The sequence below is a fragment of the Lathamus discolor genome, chromosome 1, assembly GCF_037157495.1.
Source record: "Lathamus discolor isolate bLatDis1 chromosome 1, bLatDis1.hap1, whole genome shotgun sequence".
NCBI lineage: Eukaryota > Metazoa > Chordata > Aves > Psittaciformes > Psittacidae > Lathamus > Lathamus discolor.
Window position 1 is genome coordinate 119,833,969 of NC_088884.1, and position 18,967 is coordinate 119,852,935.

An 18,967-nucleotide genomic window follows, 5' to 3' on the forward strand; every position below is an offset into this window, starting at 1 on the left:
AAATACTACAGGTTAGAGATAACTTTTGTGAGTGAAGGAATATTCATTAACACACAAAACATTCATTTCTAATTACGGCAACTCCATTATTCACAAGCAGAATATCCACCTGAGCATCAGCCTCTCGTGTTGAATGATTTTGTATTATCATAGAATCATAGATGGTTAGGGTTGGAAACAACCTTAAGGTCATCCAGTTCCAGCCCCCCTGCCATGGGCAGGGACACCTCACACTAAACCATGTCACTCAAGACTCTGTTCAACCTGGCCTTGGACACTGCCAGGGATGGAGCATCCACAACTTCCCTGGGCAACCCATTCCAGTGCCTCACCACCCTAACAGTAAAGAACTTCTTCCTTATATCTAATCTAAACTTCACATGGTTTAGCTTATACCCATTACCCAACACTAGGTTGGACAGAGCTTTAAGCAACCTGCTTGCCTTTGGCAGAGGGATTGGGACTAAGCGGTCTTTATGGTCCCTTCCAACCCAGACCCTTTTATGAACTCAGCTGGGTCCTTCTGGTCACCACAGCAATTGTTAAACTGACAGATTTCAGTTTCTTGCTTACTTTGTAAACCTATTGCTTCATTCCCTATATTTTTAACATTCAAGTCAAATTAAATATTTTGCTTGATCCTCTTCCTCCCATTTTAAATTTCAACATAAAACCACCTCAAACTCTGAATGAATTTGTATTTGCTATATATCCTTTAGAATACTGTCAAATCTAACAGCTTCCCAAAAACTAATTTTCCACAGTACATATTTAAAGAAACCTGGAGATACTGAACCAACTGATTGTCATACTAATCCATTGTTGTCTCATTATTTCAGCCTACCATAAAACTGACAGGACAGGACTAGGGTTTGGTAGGGTTTTTTGCTTAGTAGAATGCTAAAGTTAATACAACAGAGGTTTTATGGCTCACTATAGGACATCAAAATTAAAACTTAATACAGAAAAAACAAGTATTACTTTGATGTAGCTTTCTCTATATTAACTATTACATGTTTAAATAATTATTCCTTAACAAAAAACAACCCACACCAGCCAAAATGCTAATTTGTCAGTAAAGCAGCATATAACCAAAGAAACATAATTTGAGTTCCCTTTGGTTTTGTTCCTTTAATCTGACATAACAGTAACGCAGAGCATGCTTGTTGTTTGACTGCATACAAAGAGAATGCTTCCACATAAAACATGAGTTTTAAAAAATCCCCCATCAAAAATCAAAGCATGCACCAATAAGTGGGCAGGACTCCGGTCTGCTGAACTGCTGTATTTTCAAAGACAAAGGCAGAGCTTTCATTACACAATCTACACTGCCGCAGCGTCCCACTAGGTCACCTTTGCTTGCTTAGCTTATTGAAGTTTTCCCAAAACATCTTTTTAACCAAGGACCTTTTCAATCAAGCTGCTAGCCTGCAGATCCAAAAATAGCTCAGTGCACAACTCGACTGCCAACGTAACTGGAAATGCACAGTATGCCTTTGAAGGCACAGTACCAAGTGATGCACGTTTCCAGCACAGATAAAGAATGAAGCCTAGTATAAGACAAGTAAGATACGTTTGCTGTTCTTATATTAGAAGCATTGCAAAACAGATGCTCATCTTAATCCTCATGAATTGATTTTCTGCCACTCCCTACTACATTCATTTTAACAGTCCAGCAGTTTGAAGGCATTTTGCCAAGGCTGTTTGCTCTCTTTGTGTGACCTGCCGCTTTCTTTTCTTTATGTTAACTGAGAACATGAAGTACATTAAATACATCTGTATTTAAGACTCATATAGTCTCTATCCAAGGAAAGTGTTGATTGCCTGAACTTTACTGTACAAATCTCACATTACTTGTCTACTCAAAAAGGGAAGGTTTGGGCATTTTTTTTTTTTTTTGCTTTTTTCCATTTTTCTTGTTAGCAGCCCACATCATCTGTGCAATGCCAAAGGAGTTCACTCTCTGTCTCATCTGGTGTGTTCCTGTGCTTCTGAGATCTGACATTGACTTAACTATAAGAAAGAGGGGTGGGCTAGAGTATTTTTGTAAATAATTTGCATTGTATAATGTACAATGAAGCTCAAGTACACATGTCACCACACTATCGCACAGTTGAGTTTTTGGCACATAGCCTGTAGGAATTCTTCTCTTTGTAGGTGGTCAATTCTATTGGATTTTATTCATAAAAGAAAAAAGAGATGGATGCATTAAGAGCTGGCACTACGGGTGTTTTTTCATGCTGTTCAACCGCACAACTTACTTTCAAGGCCAAAATCCGCACTCCAGCACTTAATACACCAAATTTTGTGTGCTTCAAGGAGAATATACCATTTCCTGTATTCTTTATGTTAGGTTTTTCATTAGATGGGATCTCAGTGAAGGTAAATGCTCACAAATTAGTCAGCTAAGACCACTAATTTTTCCTTTGTGACTTAAACAAAATCCTTCAAAGGTGAAAACTTAGTGAGCGAAACCAACGTCTCAGACATATTCCTCTGATTTATAGCATTCTGAATATGCTATCCATTCCATATGAAAGATCAGAAATACAGCAATGGAAGAAACCACATTTTTTTAAAAAAGCAGCCTCAAAACATTAAAAAAATAAGACATTCCTAATTTTAAACGTTATTTATGAAAACCTCTTCATATGTTTAGCAAATGCAGTACATGCTGTATGAAAATGTCAAAAATAGTTTAAAAATAAACTATTTTTTCCTACAATACTATACAAGAACATCATAAATCTTCACAAAAATTGCCTTGTTTTCTTTAGAAAGGATGCATCCCCCCTTTACTTTGATGCACATTACAATCTGCTATATATTACGTTCTATAATACATGGAATTAAGCAAAGTTTGGAATGAAGCAAAGTTTGGATTTTTTTTTTTTTTCCCAAGAAGAAATTTTAGTATTTCAGCTTTTGTTTTCAACCTCTACTGTACTAAAAAAAGACAAAACTTTATCATGCATGGAAAATATCCTAAGATATGACTGTTAAACAACATTTCCATTTTCTTCAATACAACAAAACTTGTCAACATCTTTAACTAGAATGAAATCTATTCTGGTGCTCTGAACCAAAAAGTTTATTTTAAGTCAGTTTGACATTAAACCACATTTACATATGGTGCCACAGTACAGTAATGGAAGCAGTACAGCACTAAACTTCAGGCTGCCAAAGCAAGAAAAATGTATCAATGGAAGGACTGTTCTGCACAAGCTCTACACTTAATGTATCTTTTTGTATCCATTGTCAGACACTGTTAAAGATGAGATGTTGGACTTAAATCTGTGTTTTGGCTAATTAAGTTAATAATTCTTATATTCTTAAATTTGTATGTCTATCAGATATATTCCTCCCTTTGTTTTTCTCCAATGGACTAAGCTCCTAGACTGCTCTACATCTCTTACAGGACATTTTAGTTGCATGATACCATACACTATTTAGTTAAAAAGAAATCAGAATGCATCTTAAAGGAAATAAATTATTTTTTAGCAAGTTAAAGTTTCCTCAGGGGGATGTTCATTTTGTAGAAAAAGCTGTACTTCCGTGTCAACAATAAATTTTTAATGTTAAAGTATTAGCATTAAAAATGCTCTCGCTAATCCAGCTCTTGTAACAAGGCTTGCCTGTTGTACTCAACATGTATTTTTTTTGGTATAAATAAGTAACAGATGTATTATGACAAAAGGTTGATCCAAGTATCTTCGAGTCAATAGAAGGAACTCCAAATTCCTCACTGTATTGGGTTTCTGTTGAAAGGTTTTGGTAGTAGGAGACTAGCTTCTATGAGAAGCTGCCAGAAGCTTCCCCCTTATGCAGTACAGCCAATGCCAGACAGCTCCAAGACAGACCTGATGCTGGCCAAGGCCAAGCAATAAGTCAAGGAGTAATGGATATAAACTAAACCAGGGGAAGTTTAGATTAGATATAAGGAAGAAGTTCTTTACTGTGAGGGTGGTTAGGCACTGGAATGGGTTGCCCAAAGAAGTGGTAAATGCTCCATCCCTGCCAGTGTTCAAGGCCAGGTTGGACAGAGTCTTGGGTAACATGGTCTAATGTGGGGCATCCCTGACCATGGCAAGGGGGTTGGAACAAGATGATCTTAAGGTCCTTTCCAACCATAACCTTTCTATGATTCTAATCTAAGTCTGGAAAGAAGGGAGGGGTGGGAAGAAGGTGTTTGTAAGATCTGTTTTTTTCTCTCATTATCCTACTCTAATTTAATTGGTAATAAACTAAATCAATTTCCACAAGTTAAGTCTGTTTGTCTGTGAAGGTGAATGATTTCTCTCTGTCCTCATCCCGACCCATGAGCCTTTCATTATAATATTTCTCTCCTGGCCAGCTGAGGAGAAGATTAACAGAGCAGCTTTGGTGGGCACCTGGTGTCCAGCCACAGTCAACCCACCACACTCACAGGAATATTCTCATTAAAATACAAAGGAGGAAAGGTATAGCATTTAATTTAGATAGGATTCACAGAAACACGAGCCTAAATATCTTACATACTCAAAAGAAACAGAGAAGCTAAATTAAACGCTTATACTGCTGTAATACACACTATGTGAATGCTACCTTCTCCACATCCTTTTCATACAAGGTTTAAATCATCAACACCTTCAAACGAACATAAACCAATGGCTGCTGCCTTTTACTTAGCCTTCAGAGGAATTTTCTCTGCACTCAGTGGCTAGCTAGGGGACTTGCTCTAAGAACATGAAACAGACCGCTTACCTGAAGACTGACACATGAAGTCACACTGGCCTAAAATAATTTTCAAAGACTACTATTAGTTTTGTGGAGGTAAAAGAGCTTCCTTGAACCAGGGCTACAATAAGATGATAACCATCTTTTTTATCCAGCTCTCATGAAGGCCTTCAGTAAGAGCAATGTAAAAATGAATTATATGCCTTTGGGTGAAGGAAAATATTAATGCCTGTAACATAGCAAAAGTTTATAAATTCAGCTGTTAATCTCAAATTCTTAAAGTTAGGCACCGCACAGGTTTCCTGCCACACTTGTGATTGTATCCTGTGACTTACATTTTGAATAACCTACTGAGCCATAACTATAAATAGTTATAAGAAGCTGTCTTTCAGATAGCTTTTTAGGTAACAATGGGAAAACAAACATAGCTCAAACAGTTCCTTAGCCAGAAGAGCTCTTCAACTTGCTCTGTTCTAATCAATTCATGAGTGCTGTTCGTAGATCATGCATGGATCAGATATCTACAAAAGGGAACATAACGAAGCCAAGATGTTGTTTACACCAACACTAGAAACAAACAATAGCAAGAGTCACGAACTAGCAGAGGAACTGGTTTAGTTTCCTATCCGTACATTTTTCTAGTTACGCAGTTCTTCAAGTGCTTTTTTTCTTGTGGACATTCTATCATTAATCAAATTAAAAATACTTCATTTCATTTTTTTTCTCAAAGGAAAATACAATAAATGTTATTTATTTGTACAAGTGCATATAAAAATAATAAATTCACGATATGAAAGCTAAAATAGCAAACAAATATTGCTAATAAAGACTTGTTTAGAATTCAAAAATCTTTTAAGTGGAATATCTATTTGCTTTATGAAAGGCTCTTCCTTCCCACTCCCATTGAATTTATCTATATACGACATCCACATCACAGGGCTTGAAACAAATGATGCAGCCCCTTCAAGGAGCTTGAATGTGGCTTGACCTCGTAATATCTCTATATCAAAAGTAGCACTGATATATTCTGCACATTCAGTGCTTGACCAGCTGATATATCCTGTACTGTGAACTCAGTTCACTATGCAAAGCTAAAAGCTTTCTTGCTACATCCATACAATTGCTTTAACAAAACAACAGCCAGAAGCAAGCCACAGCAGTGAACAATTTGTGTTCAGTTTTTTACTTTTTTATCCGTTTCTCTTTTAAAAATGAAAATGTTAATGAGGCAAAAAAGTGAATTCTAAGTGCAGAACTCCAAAAACACCCACAAAGAAAACTACAGTGACACAAGTTTTCAAATCCACAACCTGGATGCCATAAAATAGAAATTACATACTCCATGGAGTACAGCATCATCTTGCATATGATTTTAATGTATCATAGTGTAATGTGACAAACAGTTAGCTACTGACTGATTTATATCTCATAATAGTGAAAATGTCTCTGTCCACTTCTATGTATAATGCTAAGTGCTATAGTGAACATAAGTCAAGAAAGACTAATGCACTGGATTTCATTGCTCATTTCTAAATGCTCTATCAGTGAGAAAAATAAATTGTTTAAAAAATAAAACTTAGCAGTAAGGCAAGTTCATGGACGACTCCAACATCATCATGTCCTTTCAGGTTCTGTAATAATGAAAAAGCTGATAAACCACAATACATCATAATGCAAATAACCCCCTCCTGTAGGACACATCAGTAACAAACTGCACATCCACAAGATCAGAAAACCAAAGACAAAAGTTGTAATATGATCTTATTTGGCTTATGGGTTTGGGGATCCATGCCCTGAAGAATTCCTGTTGCTTGTCATTCTTGTCCATTGTCCTGTGTTCACAAAATGCAGCCCACATAATTAGATAAAGTTCCTCACATAACCTTCAGACTGGAGACACCTTTAAATTAGGCCATATATCAGAGCATATGAAGACAGCCTTAGCACAACAAAAACTGGGACGTGTCACTGTCCTAGCATGAAGTAAGCAGGAAGAGCTCAAAATCTCTGTTCCATAACAGTGCGACACTTGTTTCACCTCACTATGAATACTGAACCGGTTTTGCAGCTGTTTAACCCACAAAGATGGCAGAACTTCTGTGTGACAAATAGGTAATTTTGATGTTTATAACGTGTATTTTTTCTAAGACTTTAAAAATCATTCTGCTCACCAGTGACTGAGCATAAGCACTATTGTAGGCAGATGTGGAAGAATATAAAAGGAAACAGTGTATTCTTCAGAAAAACCCCCTCCACACACCATTGATATTAATAAGTTAAAAAAAATAGACCCAGTCTGACCTCATGAATTACCCCGGAGATCTGATTAAGTGCAATCAGATTCGAAGCACTATGATGTCGGGAATAGCCTCTAACCCAAATGTTCTTCTCATCATGAAATGTCAGCAATAATGACCTCAAGCAACTTCACCCTGAATTTGGCCTGCCTTTGATAAAATACCGTGACTGATCCACAGATAATAGCAACTTATAAATGTATAGGGTCTTCATGATTGAGCATGACATTTTTTCCTATACAAAGTGCCAAAACTGGAAATAAAGGCCATAAGGTCACAATCTGAGGAAGAAGCCTTTCAAAAGAGAGGACTGCTGCAAAGCCAGCACTGCCAGTATGATCCACAGGGGCTCTCTCTGACAAGTCTGCTGGGGCAGTTTTAAAATGACCAGTTAAATGCCTGTGGAGATCCATCTCCCTAATTATTGATTGACCTATTTATTTTTGGCATCAGTTATGCCCCTGAGAATCTGGTTTGACAAGCAGTTAAAAGTCCACCATTAAGTAACTTCTGAAACAGCCAAGACAAGCAGACCGACTTCCTAAGAAGATTAGTTTCTTCTGTTCATCAGAATATTTTGGGGACCATGTAAGAAAGTGAAAATAGACACCATTTTGAAAGAATAGAGCCTTCCAACATTTCGTATGCCAAACAGCTAATACATACACGCGTACAACAGCCCTAAAAATTCTTAAAACATATAAAATAATCCCCTGTACCATGACCATCACAAAGCAAAACCACTTATCAGGATACATTCATATGGAAAGTCTGTCTCTCAAGTAAAATGGTAGCTGCAGTTTAGATACCCACTCTCTGAAAAACTTGGTGGACATTTGTAAATACACTGCTCATATTCTTTGTAGCTGATCCTGATAACTATTTTAAGCTTAGAAAGAAGACTACAGGGGCTGCTTTGTGGCCATGGGAAAAATAATTCAATCTGTGAGATTCACCCATCTTCAAAAACATTCAACCAGGTTTGCTTTTGCCATAGTTGTTTTCTTGCTCTCTTCATCACTCCTTCATTGAACCTCTCCAGAAACCAGAAGAACAAAGAGCCACATCATGAAGCAAAACACAGAAAAAGATATTTACAAAGCTAATCACTGAGTCAAGCAAGGAGGCAGCTGGACATTATGACTGAGCAGAACAGGGACTTATTCCAGCACAGTGTGGGGAAAGAAATAGAGAGATGAAATGAAAGGAAAAGCATCTTGAAGGGTCTTTTATTGCTCCTCAAGAGTAAGACCTAAACATTTCAGGAATTCAAATGTTATTACAAAAAAATAAAGTTTTTATTATTTCTTACAATTATGAATAAATTTACGGCTGAAAATAGAAGATAAGTGGCATACTGCTTGTTCTGTGTTGTAATGGCATGTACTATGTTTCCCATTCTCCTGTTGCAGTGAATGCAAAGGTTTTATGTTAAACCTAAATCCTCCAACTTCCTCTAGAATTATTTTCCATTAGGATATAAGTTTCAACTGTATGATGTGACTCCAAATAAAAAAAGCATCATCAAAGAAAAGATACATGCTGTATATTTGTAGCCTTTCTGAATCACAGGCTCATACAATACCTGTGGATGTATCCACTGTGAAAAAAGACGAAAATTCTCCTGGGACAAGTTCGTACATGACAGCACCATATATACCCGAATCTCTGTCTGTAGCCACAACATTGATGATCTCTGTTCCTGGCTGTGTGTGACTGCTGATGCTTGTCACATAGACAGCTTGCTCAAAAACAGGATGATTATCATTAATATCTTCTATCTCAATGCGAACAAAAGCCTGGGCACTCAGCCCACCCTGTTGGATAAATCAGAAGAGATAAAACCAGAAAAACAAGGTCAATTTTAAAAGTGTACACAATAAGATGATGCACATCTGGCTTCAGCCCATCATTAGGAACAGAACATGCTGCAATACTGAGCAATGAAAATGTCTGTTAAAAACAACTTCTGGCATTTATAATACCCCAAAATACTACATTTAGGCAAGCTAATATGCTACATTTAGACAAGGCAAAATACTACATTTAGGCAAGCTCAGAACAACTCCAGTGGGCTGACGGACTACACTAAATTCAAATTCTTATATTGGCAAGGCCTGAACACAAAGTTATTTTTGTTAATACTAATAAGCAGCAGACATGTCAAAACTTTACTAGTCTAACCTCACTTGTTTTTACTGTAGTCACCTACACATCACTTATTCTTTCACAGATAAAAGTCAGGGCTTTCTGCCCCAGAAACACATACCCCTCAGGTGATTGTGGTACTCCAGTAAAGTGGGAATAATTTCTATCTTTGAATCTTTCTGATTTAAAAGCATGAGCATCATGACAGCAAATATGAGGCTTTTTCAACTGCTGGTTAGGAACACAGAGAGCGCGGAGCAGTCAAAATCTGATCTGTCAGGCTCCTGCCTGCAAGAGCTAGCCTCAATTTACCACCCTGTCAGGTTCAAGCAGTACTGCTCATGCAATGTGCGTATCTATACGTATATGCTTATTTGCTTACATAAGTGTGTGTATATATATTTCTCTATATATGCACATTTGCTTGTCTATATACCCACATTCATTTTGTGTACACAGAGACAAAACAAATACCAAATTCGACTAAAGCACATAGCTGAAAACAGTTTGTTAATGTAAAATTCATAACTGATTACATAAAACTATTTCCGGCACTTTTGTGATTTTACAGTGAAAGAGATCTCACCACGCTTTCTAGAGGGCCTGGCTCAACTTCCGTGCTCTTGTTTCTTTTCCGTACACAGAGCTGGGAAAACAGTGAAGCCTTGGCCACAGCTTCAGCACCATACTTCTTTCCAATCCCAGCCCAGCCACTGAGTTGCTCTCCACATGACTGAAGCTCCTCCTAGGGATGCCCGCTAAGAGCCCACTAAAATACCACCTGGGCAGCCACAGGATGATACTTACCTTTGCTCTGCAGTGAAACCTGAGAAACGAGGAGCAACTGCAAGTTGGCTTATCAAACTATGCTACAGCAAAATCACCATTTGCCATGGCAAAGCACTGAAACAGCAAATTTACTTCTCAGAGGCACTACCTTGTACTCCCTGTGGACTCCCTCCATTAGTTTCAAGGGTCTGATATTTCCAAGGTTATTTTACAGCCATAACTACCAACATTTTTAGAAGAAATCAGCTCCATTGTGGCACAGCTAATGTAGTGGGGCACTGACATGTACAATGGAGGCACAAAACTGCACATGTATGTATAGCCTGCATGTGCTGTATGCAGTACGTTAAGATACAGATGGAGGAAGAACCCGTGTTCTTCAAAGTCACACTGAGCATGCTGTACTTGGGCCAATTAGCCTCTTACAGAAACCGCTGACACAGATCGGATGTTGGTGTGTACACACGACAAGTTATGCTGAGCTCACCCAAACTTAATTTTGCAGTCACAGGAATTATGAGAAAAATAACTAGGCTGCATATTTCTTCAATCTAATTGTTCATACCAATTATTTTCAAACCTGACCTTCAGGAAACTATCCAATGATTCAGATGGACACTACTCCTTTAGACTTGCTCTATAAACATGACAATCCTCCCCAAAACTATTTTGGAGGGTTTTGTTATTATGTCCACAGGTTCAGACTTACTCTGGGGCTAAAAATACTATCAGCATTCTCTTCCACATTTCCATAGGGATTTTTGCTTTGTTCTGTTTTGGTTTTTCTGTACCATGTTGTAGTATTATATCTGCTGGGTGGCAGTGACATGCCCATGAAGGCTTGAGTATGTGGAAAATTAAGATGATCCTGTGCATCACATGTCTGTGCTTCAACTGCAAACTAGGAGATCTGGCCCAGATCCTCCTGGCATGCTTGGGTTTTCTCATGAAGAAAATAAGGCATGCTTCCAGAGCTCACACTGCTGCAGAGGCATCCAGCAGCCAGGACAAATGCCTGGGGACCAGGGCTACCTTCAGTCTCAGAGCTACTGAAACAGCCATAAAATCTTGAACCCTGTGCTTATTATGGAGCGCAGACATAGCAAGCTCATGGCCAAAACATCAACCCCACTTCATTGTAAGTCACTTACCCAATACCTTGATTTCCACAGGAAGGAAATCCCTGCACAGGAGCCAAGGGGTGGGAGTGGGGGAGTGCTTTGTTAACTGCCAGAGGATGCTCTGTGGCTCCACAGAATTTTTAAGGGAATCGGGAAAAGGAAGAAGTGAGGTCAAAAGTCAAAAGCATCTAAAAAGATGGTTGGAACAGCATGAAACCAATCTGCAAGAGATCATGAGAATTTGTGTTAAACTGCTTCTTCCAAGTTTCATTATGCTACACAGACATCAAAAAACAAACCAAACCTACCATTCACCATCCAATTTGCATTTATCCTATAGAATCATAGAACAGTTGGGGTTGGAAAGGACCTTAAGATCATCAAGTTCCAACTTGGGACAAGTTCCCTCCATAGGCAGGGACACCTCACACTAAACCATCCAACACAAGGCTTCATCCAACCTGGCCTTGAACACTGCCAGGGATGGGAGCATTCACAACTTTCCTGGGCAACCTGTTCCAGTACCTCACCACCTTACCAGTAAAGAACTTCTTCCTTATATCCAATCTAAACTTCCCCTGGTAAGTTCTAACCCGTTACCCCTTGTCCTATCATTACAGTCCCCAGTGAAGAGTCCCTCCCCAGCATCCCTATAGCCCCCCTTCAGATACTGGAAGGCTGCTATGAGGTCTCCACGCAGCCTTCTCTTCTCCAGGCTGAACAGCCCCAACTTCCTCAGCCTGTCTTCATACGGGAGGTGCTCCAGTCCCTGATCATCCTCATGGCCCTCCTCTGGACTTGTTCCAACAGTTCCATGTCCTTTTTATGTTGAGGACACCACAACTGCACACAATACTCCAGGTGAGGTCTCACAAGAGCAGAGCAGAGGGGCAGGATCACCTCCTTTGACCTGCTGGTCACGCTCCTTTTGATGCAGCCCAGGATACGGTTGGCTTTCTGGGCTGCGAGCGCACACTGCCACCCCATGTTCATTTTCTCATCGACCACCACCCCCAAGTCCTTCTCCGCAGGGCCGCTCTGAATCTCTTCTCTGCCCAATCTGTAGCTGTGCCTGGGATTGCTCCGACCCAGGTGTAGGACCTTGCACTTGTCATGGTTGAACTTCATAAGGTTGGCATCAGCCCACCTCACAAGCATGTCAAGGTCCCTCTGGATGGAATTCCTTCCCTCCAGCATATCAAGCAAACCACACAGCTTGGTGTCATCGGCAAACTTGCTGAGGGCACACTCAATCCTACTGCTCATGTCAGCAACAAAGATATTGAACAAGACCGGTCCCAACACCGATCCCTGAGGTACATATGAGTTATGTAAAGACTGTAAAGTCTTCAGAAATTGATTAATTCTAAGTATATGGGGGAACCAAATCTCTCAGAAGACAGACCAAATTTTATTATGGAGACAGAACATTCTTTCCTGAAGCAGCAGTGTGCTCTCTCACATGAGTCAAATACAATATTAAGACTGGAAAAACACCCTGACTGTGCTCTGCAGTTTTTGGAACTTCTTGCCCCACTGATGAAAACAGTTGGTACTCTGGCACATGTACCGTGTTACATACAGAGGTGTTTGTTGCTGGCATTGGTCCATAACTGGTAGAAGCTCTCATAGGCTTAGGTTATTAAATCTTGCCCAGCCTTTGAAGAAAAACTGTGTGCACCAGCTCCTCCCAGAGGCAAGGTGGGACTCTCCTGAACACCCCTCACTGTTCACCAACCTCAAGATTGTGCAACTCGGATTTTGGCTTTGAAGGCCAGACAAGTGTTTCCTGTAAGCAGGTAGTATAGCATAGATGCTGCTAGACAGAATATATATTAGCATTACTCCAATTAAATTTCTCTAGATTATGACAGATTAGCAGCTGCAGTCTACTGTTTATTTTGTTGAAAGAAAAAGAGAGGTGATGGGCGTCATAAAAAATGCAAACGAATAAACAAAATTATTGAATTATGCACGATACACAGCAATAAAACTTGCTGCCATCCAGCAGCAAAAATGTGTGTTGTTAAAAGTTTCCTGTATGAAAACGAATTCACATTAATCCTCACTAAGACATAAATACATAAAACAAGCATAAAAGGAAGCATAAATTTATGTATGTCATAGTTTGGAGACAATCAAGCAAATAGGGAAGAACACACAATGGAGTGTCCATTTCAGTCATGTTGTGAAAATAAACCAAAAAAAAAGCCAAACAGAAGAATTAGAACACACAGACCTAACTTGCACGTATTCAAGAACAAAAGAACTACTGATTTTGTCCACTATAACGCTTCCAAAACATGCAAATACTTTTATTGCAGTCCCTGGTTTTCCATATTTTCCTTTCGCAGGTCTTTATTTCACAGTACATCTGATCTAAGCCTCTCTCAACTGCGTGTGGAGGTTCCCCAAGCAATGTACCTTCTTCTGTTTTTTTTCCAGAGAAAGAAAAAAAACCATTACAACTTTAACATCTTTACAAGAAATTTTTGGCTGACTGTAAATTCAGAAACTGCCCAAATGCCAACTGAAACTCCTTCTGATCTGTCACAAGTGCACAAGGGTGCAGTCTGAATGTTGGGTGTCCCAGGCTGAGGTGGAATGTGGATCACCAAAGGGTCACCCTCACTACTGGAACAGCTCTCAGCCTGCCACAGTTCAGAGACCCAAGCAGAAGGCCAGATGCAGAAGCTGCGGGATTCAGTGCAAACACCCTTCTGTAAACCTAGTCACATGATTTATTTTCATGTAAAAACATTTCAAGGAGGAATACCAAATATGCATGTGAAGTAAGTGACTTTGGGACCAAAACTGGTGCTGCCAACTGAAAAGGCTAATGCTAATATTATCATCGGTTATGTCCCACTTAATCAATGAGGCTGCTCCCACAACCTCTCAATGGGATGTTTATTTAACACCAGTTTAACAGAATTTGCCTCTCCATGGGCTCTTGTGTGCAATTTGAGTTCTCCCATTACACTTTCTACACAATGCATAAAAGACATGACCGACACGTTCCAAAACCATGTAATGGAGTAGGCATGAACAGGTGGAGGAAACTGATAGTTTTGCTGTAAGAGAAACTGAGCACCAACTGGAAAATACTTCCTTTTCCTCCTCATTTCTAATTAACTTTGTTATTTTGTTTCCTTTCCATCTCTCCTCCCTGCTTTGTCAACAGTGACCCTTCAACTCTTCCTCTGTCTTTTCCATACACATTTCTCTCCTGATCATAGAATCTACTTTGAACACCTCACCTAACTTCTTTAATCCATCAAAATCAGCAGTGGAATGCCAGGGGTAAAATATCATACTAAAATACCTACTAAAGGTGGAAAGCGGCTCTACAAAAATTCAGATATACTGAACATTTTGGAAAGCTCATACTGAATTTAGGTGCTTTGGTATTTAAGTGTCAGATAAGCAAATTTTTAGAAAGAAATCAATGGGATCTATAGAGTGCTGACTTCCAATAAAAGATCAAGTCCTGCCTGTCACAGACAAGGCAACTAAAAATTAAACCCTCATCCTATTATTGAGCTTCTGAAAACACAAGGTCCCTAAATGAAGATAAATGACAGATCAGTTTATACAATAAATACTCAATAGTATTTAATTCATATAGGATTTAATATGCATTGGCTGTTTTCCTTTAATTTTTGACATAAGATTTATCTCTAGAGCAATAATTTAACCAAAAACTGCATCAAGCTTTCTTCATGTGAACCTATTTTCTTCCCCATTTTCAAAATAATTTCCTCTCTCAGACCAGATATCTTACAAACTTGTCAGAATTTGACTGCTGTTGTCCAACTCTCACACAGCCTTTACTAATAAGACTAATTTGGATATTCCACGTACATGTACGTGTTCTTTATGTTAATACAGCTTCAAAACATGTGAATGAGAGAAAAAATTAAGGGATCAAGTATAGCAGAATATGTAATTTTCTGCTCTCATACACTGTAATACTGTTTTACTCTTCAAGGCTTGGGTATCTGTACTCACGTGTATGCTACAAAATTTTGCCTAGAAAGGAATCTTGAAGACAAAAATCACAAATTAGAGAAATTCCAAAATGGCCACATAGACTTACTTCTACTGTAAAGATTACAGACAGGTCTGTACCATGAATACCTACGTCCAAGCACCAGATCTTGTAAAGTGGGAAAACTCGGACACGCCATCGCAGATAGGCTGCACTCAGCCACAGCAGCAGCAATGGCACCAGCTAGCTAGAAAGGACAAGGAATTTATCCAGGAAAATCACTGGCAGCCACGCAGCTCTAGCACAAGACACTGGTTTATTACTACTGCAGTCATCTTGAAAGCAGAGGGAGAGACTACCTGGAGCCCACCAGTCCTGAGAAGAGGAGAAAAATCTACACATCCTAGAAATAGTTTTCAACAGCTTGTTTAGGAGCAAATGTGGATTTCACAGCCTATTTTCTCAATTTGCATTGATAAAAATTTATGGTTCACTAAGTATCACTTTCCGCCCTCTGCAATGATATATTTTATTCAAATTCATGCAACTTTCACATACTCATTACATCCTCATTTAAAAGTATACAGTCCATCCAAATTTGCAAATGCATTCACAAGTCTGGCAGTATGGAAAGGTTAAACTTACCCCATCTGTAGCTTTTACTAAGAGGTCATAAGTGGTTGGATCTCCTTCTCTGTCAATGTCTTGAGAAACACAGATCTGACCAGTACGTGGGTCAATCTGGAAGGCTTTGGATTTCTCATAATAATGAAATCCATCATAAAGGAAATACTCAATTTCACCAAACTGGTCGGCATCTGCATCTGTTGCCTTGACCTGCAGGTTAACAAGGGAGAGAAAAAATAGAGACAGTGAAACCATTACTCATTCATTCAAGAAAATCACAGATACTTTGTTTTAAAGTTACCTGCTTGTGTTGTAAAAGCAAATGTGCATACACAAAATAAATACAAACACACTGCTACCTCAGCTGTCTGTCTGCAGTTTGCAAAAGAATGACTTAGCTACTGACAGCATATTTATTGCAACAAGCACACAAGATCGATTAGACCTGTTGGTAACATGATTTGTTTATCTGTCAATAATTATCTGTCAAGTGAACTTCCCATGACTGGAAAAGCCCTACACATTAAACCATATCAGGAGGCCATACCTTAAGCTACTTTCTCTTCACATTATTTTTACCCATGGAGGTACATCTTACAAAAACCATGACACACTTCGGTCAGAAAAGTGCTGCGGGACATTCTAACCTTTCTTATTCTTTCTAGAAGACTCCCCAGAGCTTAACTTAGTTTTCATTTGAAAGAGGGCTTGGTGGCACAGTGATTCATACAAGTTAAGGACTGGAAGGGGTGTTTTAATCTTCAGTCACCTCTCCAAGGAACCCGAGTTCTACCAACACAGCTAAACGTGACCATTACATGCATGCACAGAACAAAGCAAGAGATGCACAGACTACAGCAAGTCCTTGTGAGAGACTTAATTACCTTGCAAGCATAGACTCGCATGTAGCTGTATCTGCTAACTGACAAACAAGCCTAACACCTTTTCAGCTATATTAAGTACATCTATAAAGCAGCATGAATTCTGCTGTAAATCCCAAACAAGATGCGAAAACTCAGAGTCACTCTCAAGATGCTGCATCGCCTTCCTTCAGCTGAGTTTTGAAGGACTCATACAGCGTTATATGAACAGTACGAGGTTATGCTCTTTAACTGAATGAATGATTAAGGCACTGACTAGAAAGTACAAAACCCCAACAGTTTAAAACCATCAGGTGATTATAAATTTTAATACAGAACTTACCCAAAAGATTTTCTTCTAACACAAATATTTTTCTTTTTACACACATGGGGGGAAACAGAAACCAACGCACCTCTTAGTTTAATAAATGTTTACCATAGCAATATGTTTTGCCAATACCATATACATGTGCCCTGCATGAGGCAAAGCTGAGATCTGGGCTTCTTCAGGCTGGAGAAGGCTTGGGGTGGGGGATTTGATAAGTGCCCTTCTGTGCCTTAGAGGACATTACCTAAAAAGCAGCATTAGGCTCTGTTCTCAGGGACTGTGTGTCTGCAGGGCAGGAGATGAGGAAACAGTGATCACAAGCTTAAGCCGCAGAGGTACCAGCTAGACCTAAGGCAATATTTCCTGTGAAGATGATTCAGCACTAGAAAAGGCCCCCTGCCCAGAGAGGCTGGGGTCCCCATCCTTGGAGTTTAGAGACCAAAGGTAACACAGCCCTGACCAGCCAGGGTTGTGGCAAAGACCTCCTCCTGCTGATCCCTACATCCACAGCAGGGCCAAGGAATAAAATGCTCCCCGGCTGCATTAGAACTGCAACACAACAGTGCTGCTTCACCAGCCGCCAAAAGTCAAGTCAGCAGGATGCTTGAGTGTGAAACTCTTGCTCTTTGGCTGAGGGGTGCATTGGTTAAATACATACTTGATAAGAAGAACAGCTTTGTATATTGTGCCCTCACTTTTATGGCTCTAAGATCTCTGATAACAAAATATTTTGTGCAGAGTTTGGTTCTTCTCTGGCATGTTCTATGATGAAAGCTTTCACTTACATTTACAAACAACTTGGAAGAAAATAATTTATAAAAACATGCATACATTAAGAGAGAAAGTGGCTTTAGTTCTGTAATTTGGGGATACTTAAAGGCTTTCTCCTTCTCAGTTTGTTTAATTTTCTACTTACTTTTTGATGATAAATCCTGTGTTTTTTCCATCAGCCTACTTGCACAAAGTACTGAAGTACAATGCCTTAAGAGAGCTTTGGAAACCTTACTGTCGCAAAGCCCAAGAGTTAGAACCGCTGGGAGTTCACAGAGGAGACCTGTGCCAGCCATTGCCCACACATGGTCTGGTAAGGTGAGACTCACAGCCATCTACCACAGACAGGGCAAAGGTAGAGGTCTGCACATGACTGTCCATATGGATAAGCATTCGGCATGGTTTTAGGCATGGTTTCAAAAAAGACTAAGCAGGACAGGCCACGGACTATTGCTAGCAATAAATTTGGATGAGGTCACCCTGTTTTGGGATGCAAATTAATTTGACTGCACAGACACAAGCTGTGCCTGGTCATATGGCCTTAGTGCCCCAGAACACCCCTTGTCTGCTTCTCCTACTAGTACAAACATGGACTTAAAGAGCAGTCAGTGCCTTCATCGCACACTCGCTTTTTTGCCCACAGAGGAATTGTTTTGGCACTAAGATACTGAAGTGGGACTGAATTAAAACCAAATGAATGAAACATGCCTTGAGAAGTCTGAAAATCATAGAAGTGGGAAAAGGGAAACCATGTAAAAAGTGCCGAGGCAAACAATAAAGCTGAATCTTACTCTAGATCTGTTACTTCAGTCAGAATTTAAAAATGACAGCTATCCCAAAAGATGCACATGTTACTCCAATTATTTTTTTCCTTGTTGTGGTTTACTATTTATTTATTTTTAAGCACCCTGTGGACTCCTCCACTTCTGCATGGGATGCTTAAGATTTGCTGTATTTCAGAAGAGGTATCGTTGTGACTGTAACATACTCCAATGAATCCTTCCCCCAAGAAGAAAATGTTTTCTGATAGCACTGAGGGTCATTATAGCAGAGTTGCTGCTGCTGCAAATAGAAGCTCCTCCAGGGGAACCCTGAGTTTACCAAGCCCTTCATGCCCCTTTCACACCCTTGCAGCTTGCATCCCATGGCTTCAGCACAGGATGCAACGTGCAGCCACTCCTGACCCCAGTCCAACCACTTGTTCTGGGTAAGTCAAAAGCAGAACTCACACTCAACTTCAGTGAAACAAAGATTTGGCCCTAAAAATTCTTTACAGCTGTATATAAATCAAGTCTACAACACACGTATTTCACCAGCCT

At 39.5% G+C, this 18,967-nt stretch overlaps 1 protein-coding gene across 1 annotated transcript in view; it reads right to left on the minus strand.

Moving 5' to 3' along the window:
* Positions 1-18,967, minus strand: part of DCHS2 (dachsous cadherin-related 2) — a 118,988-nt gene that overhangs the window by 56,697 nt on the left and 43,324 nt on the right. Inside the window, exons 2-3 of the mRNA XM_065665230.1 lie at positions 15,708-15,899; positions 8,599-8,830 (exon numbers count right to left, since the gene is read on the minus strand). Of these exons, the coding sequence (XP_065521302.1) occupies positions 8,599-8,830; positions 15,708-15,899 (424 nt within the window). The remainder of the gene's footprint in view (positions 1-8,598; positions 8,831-15,707; positions 15,900-18,967) is intronic.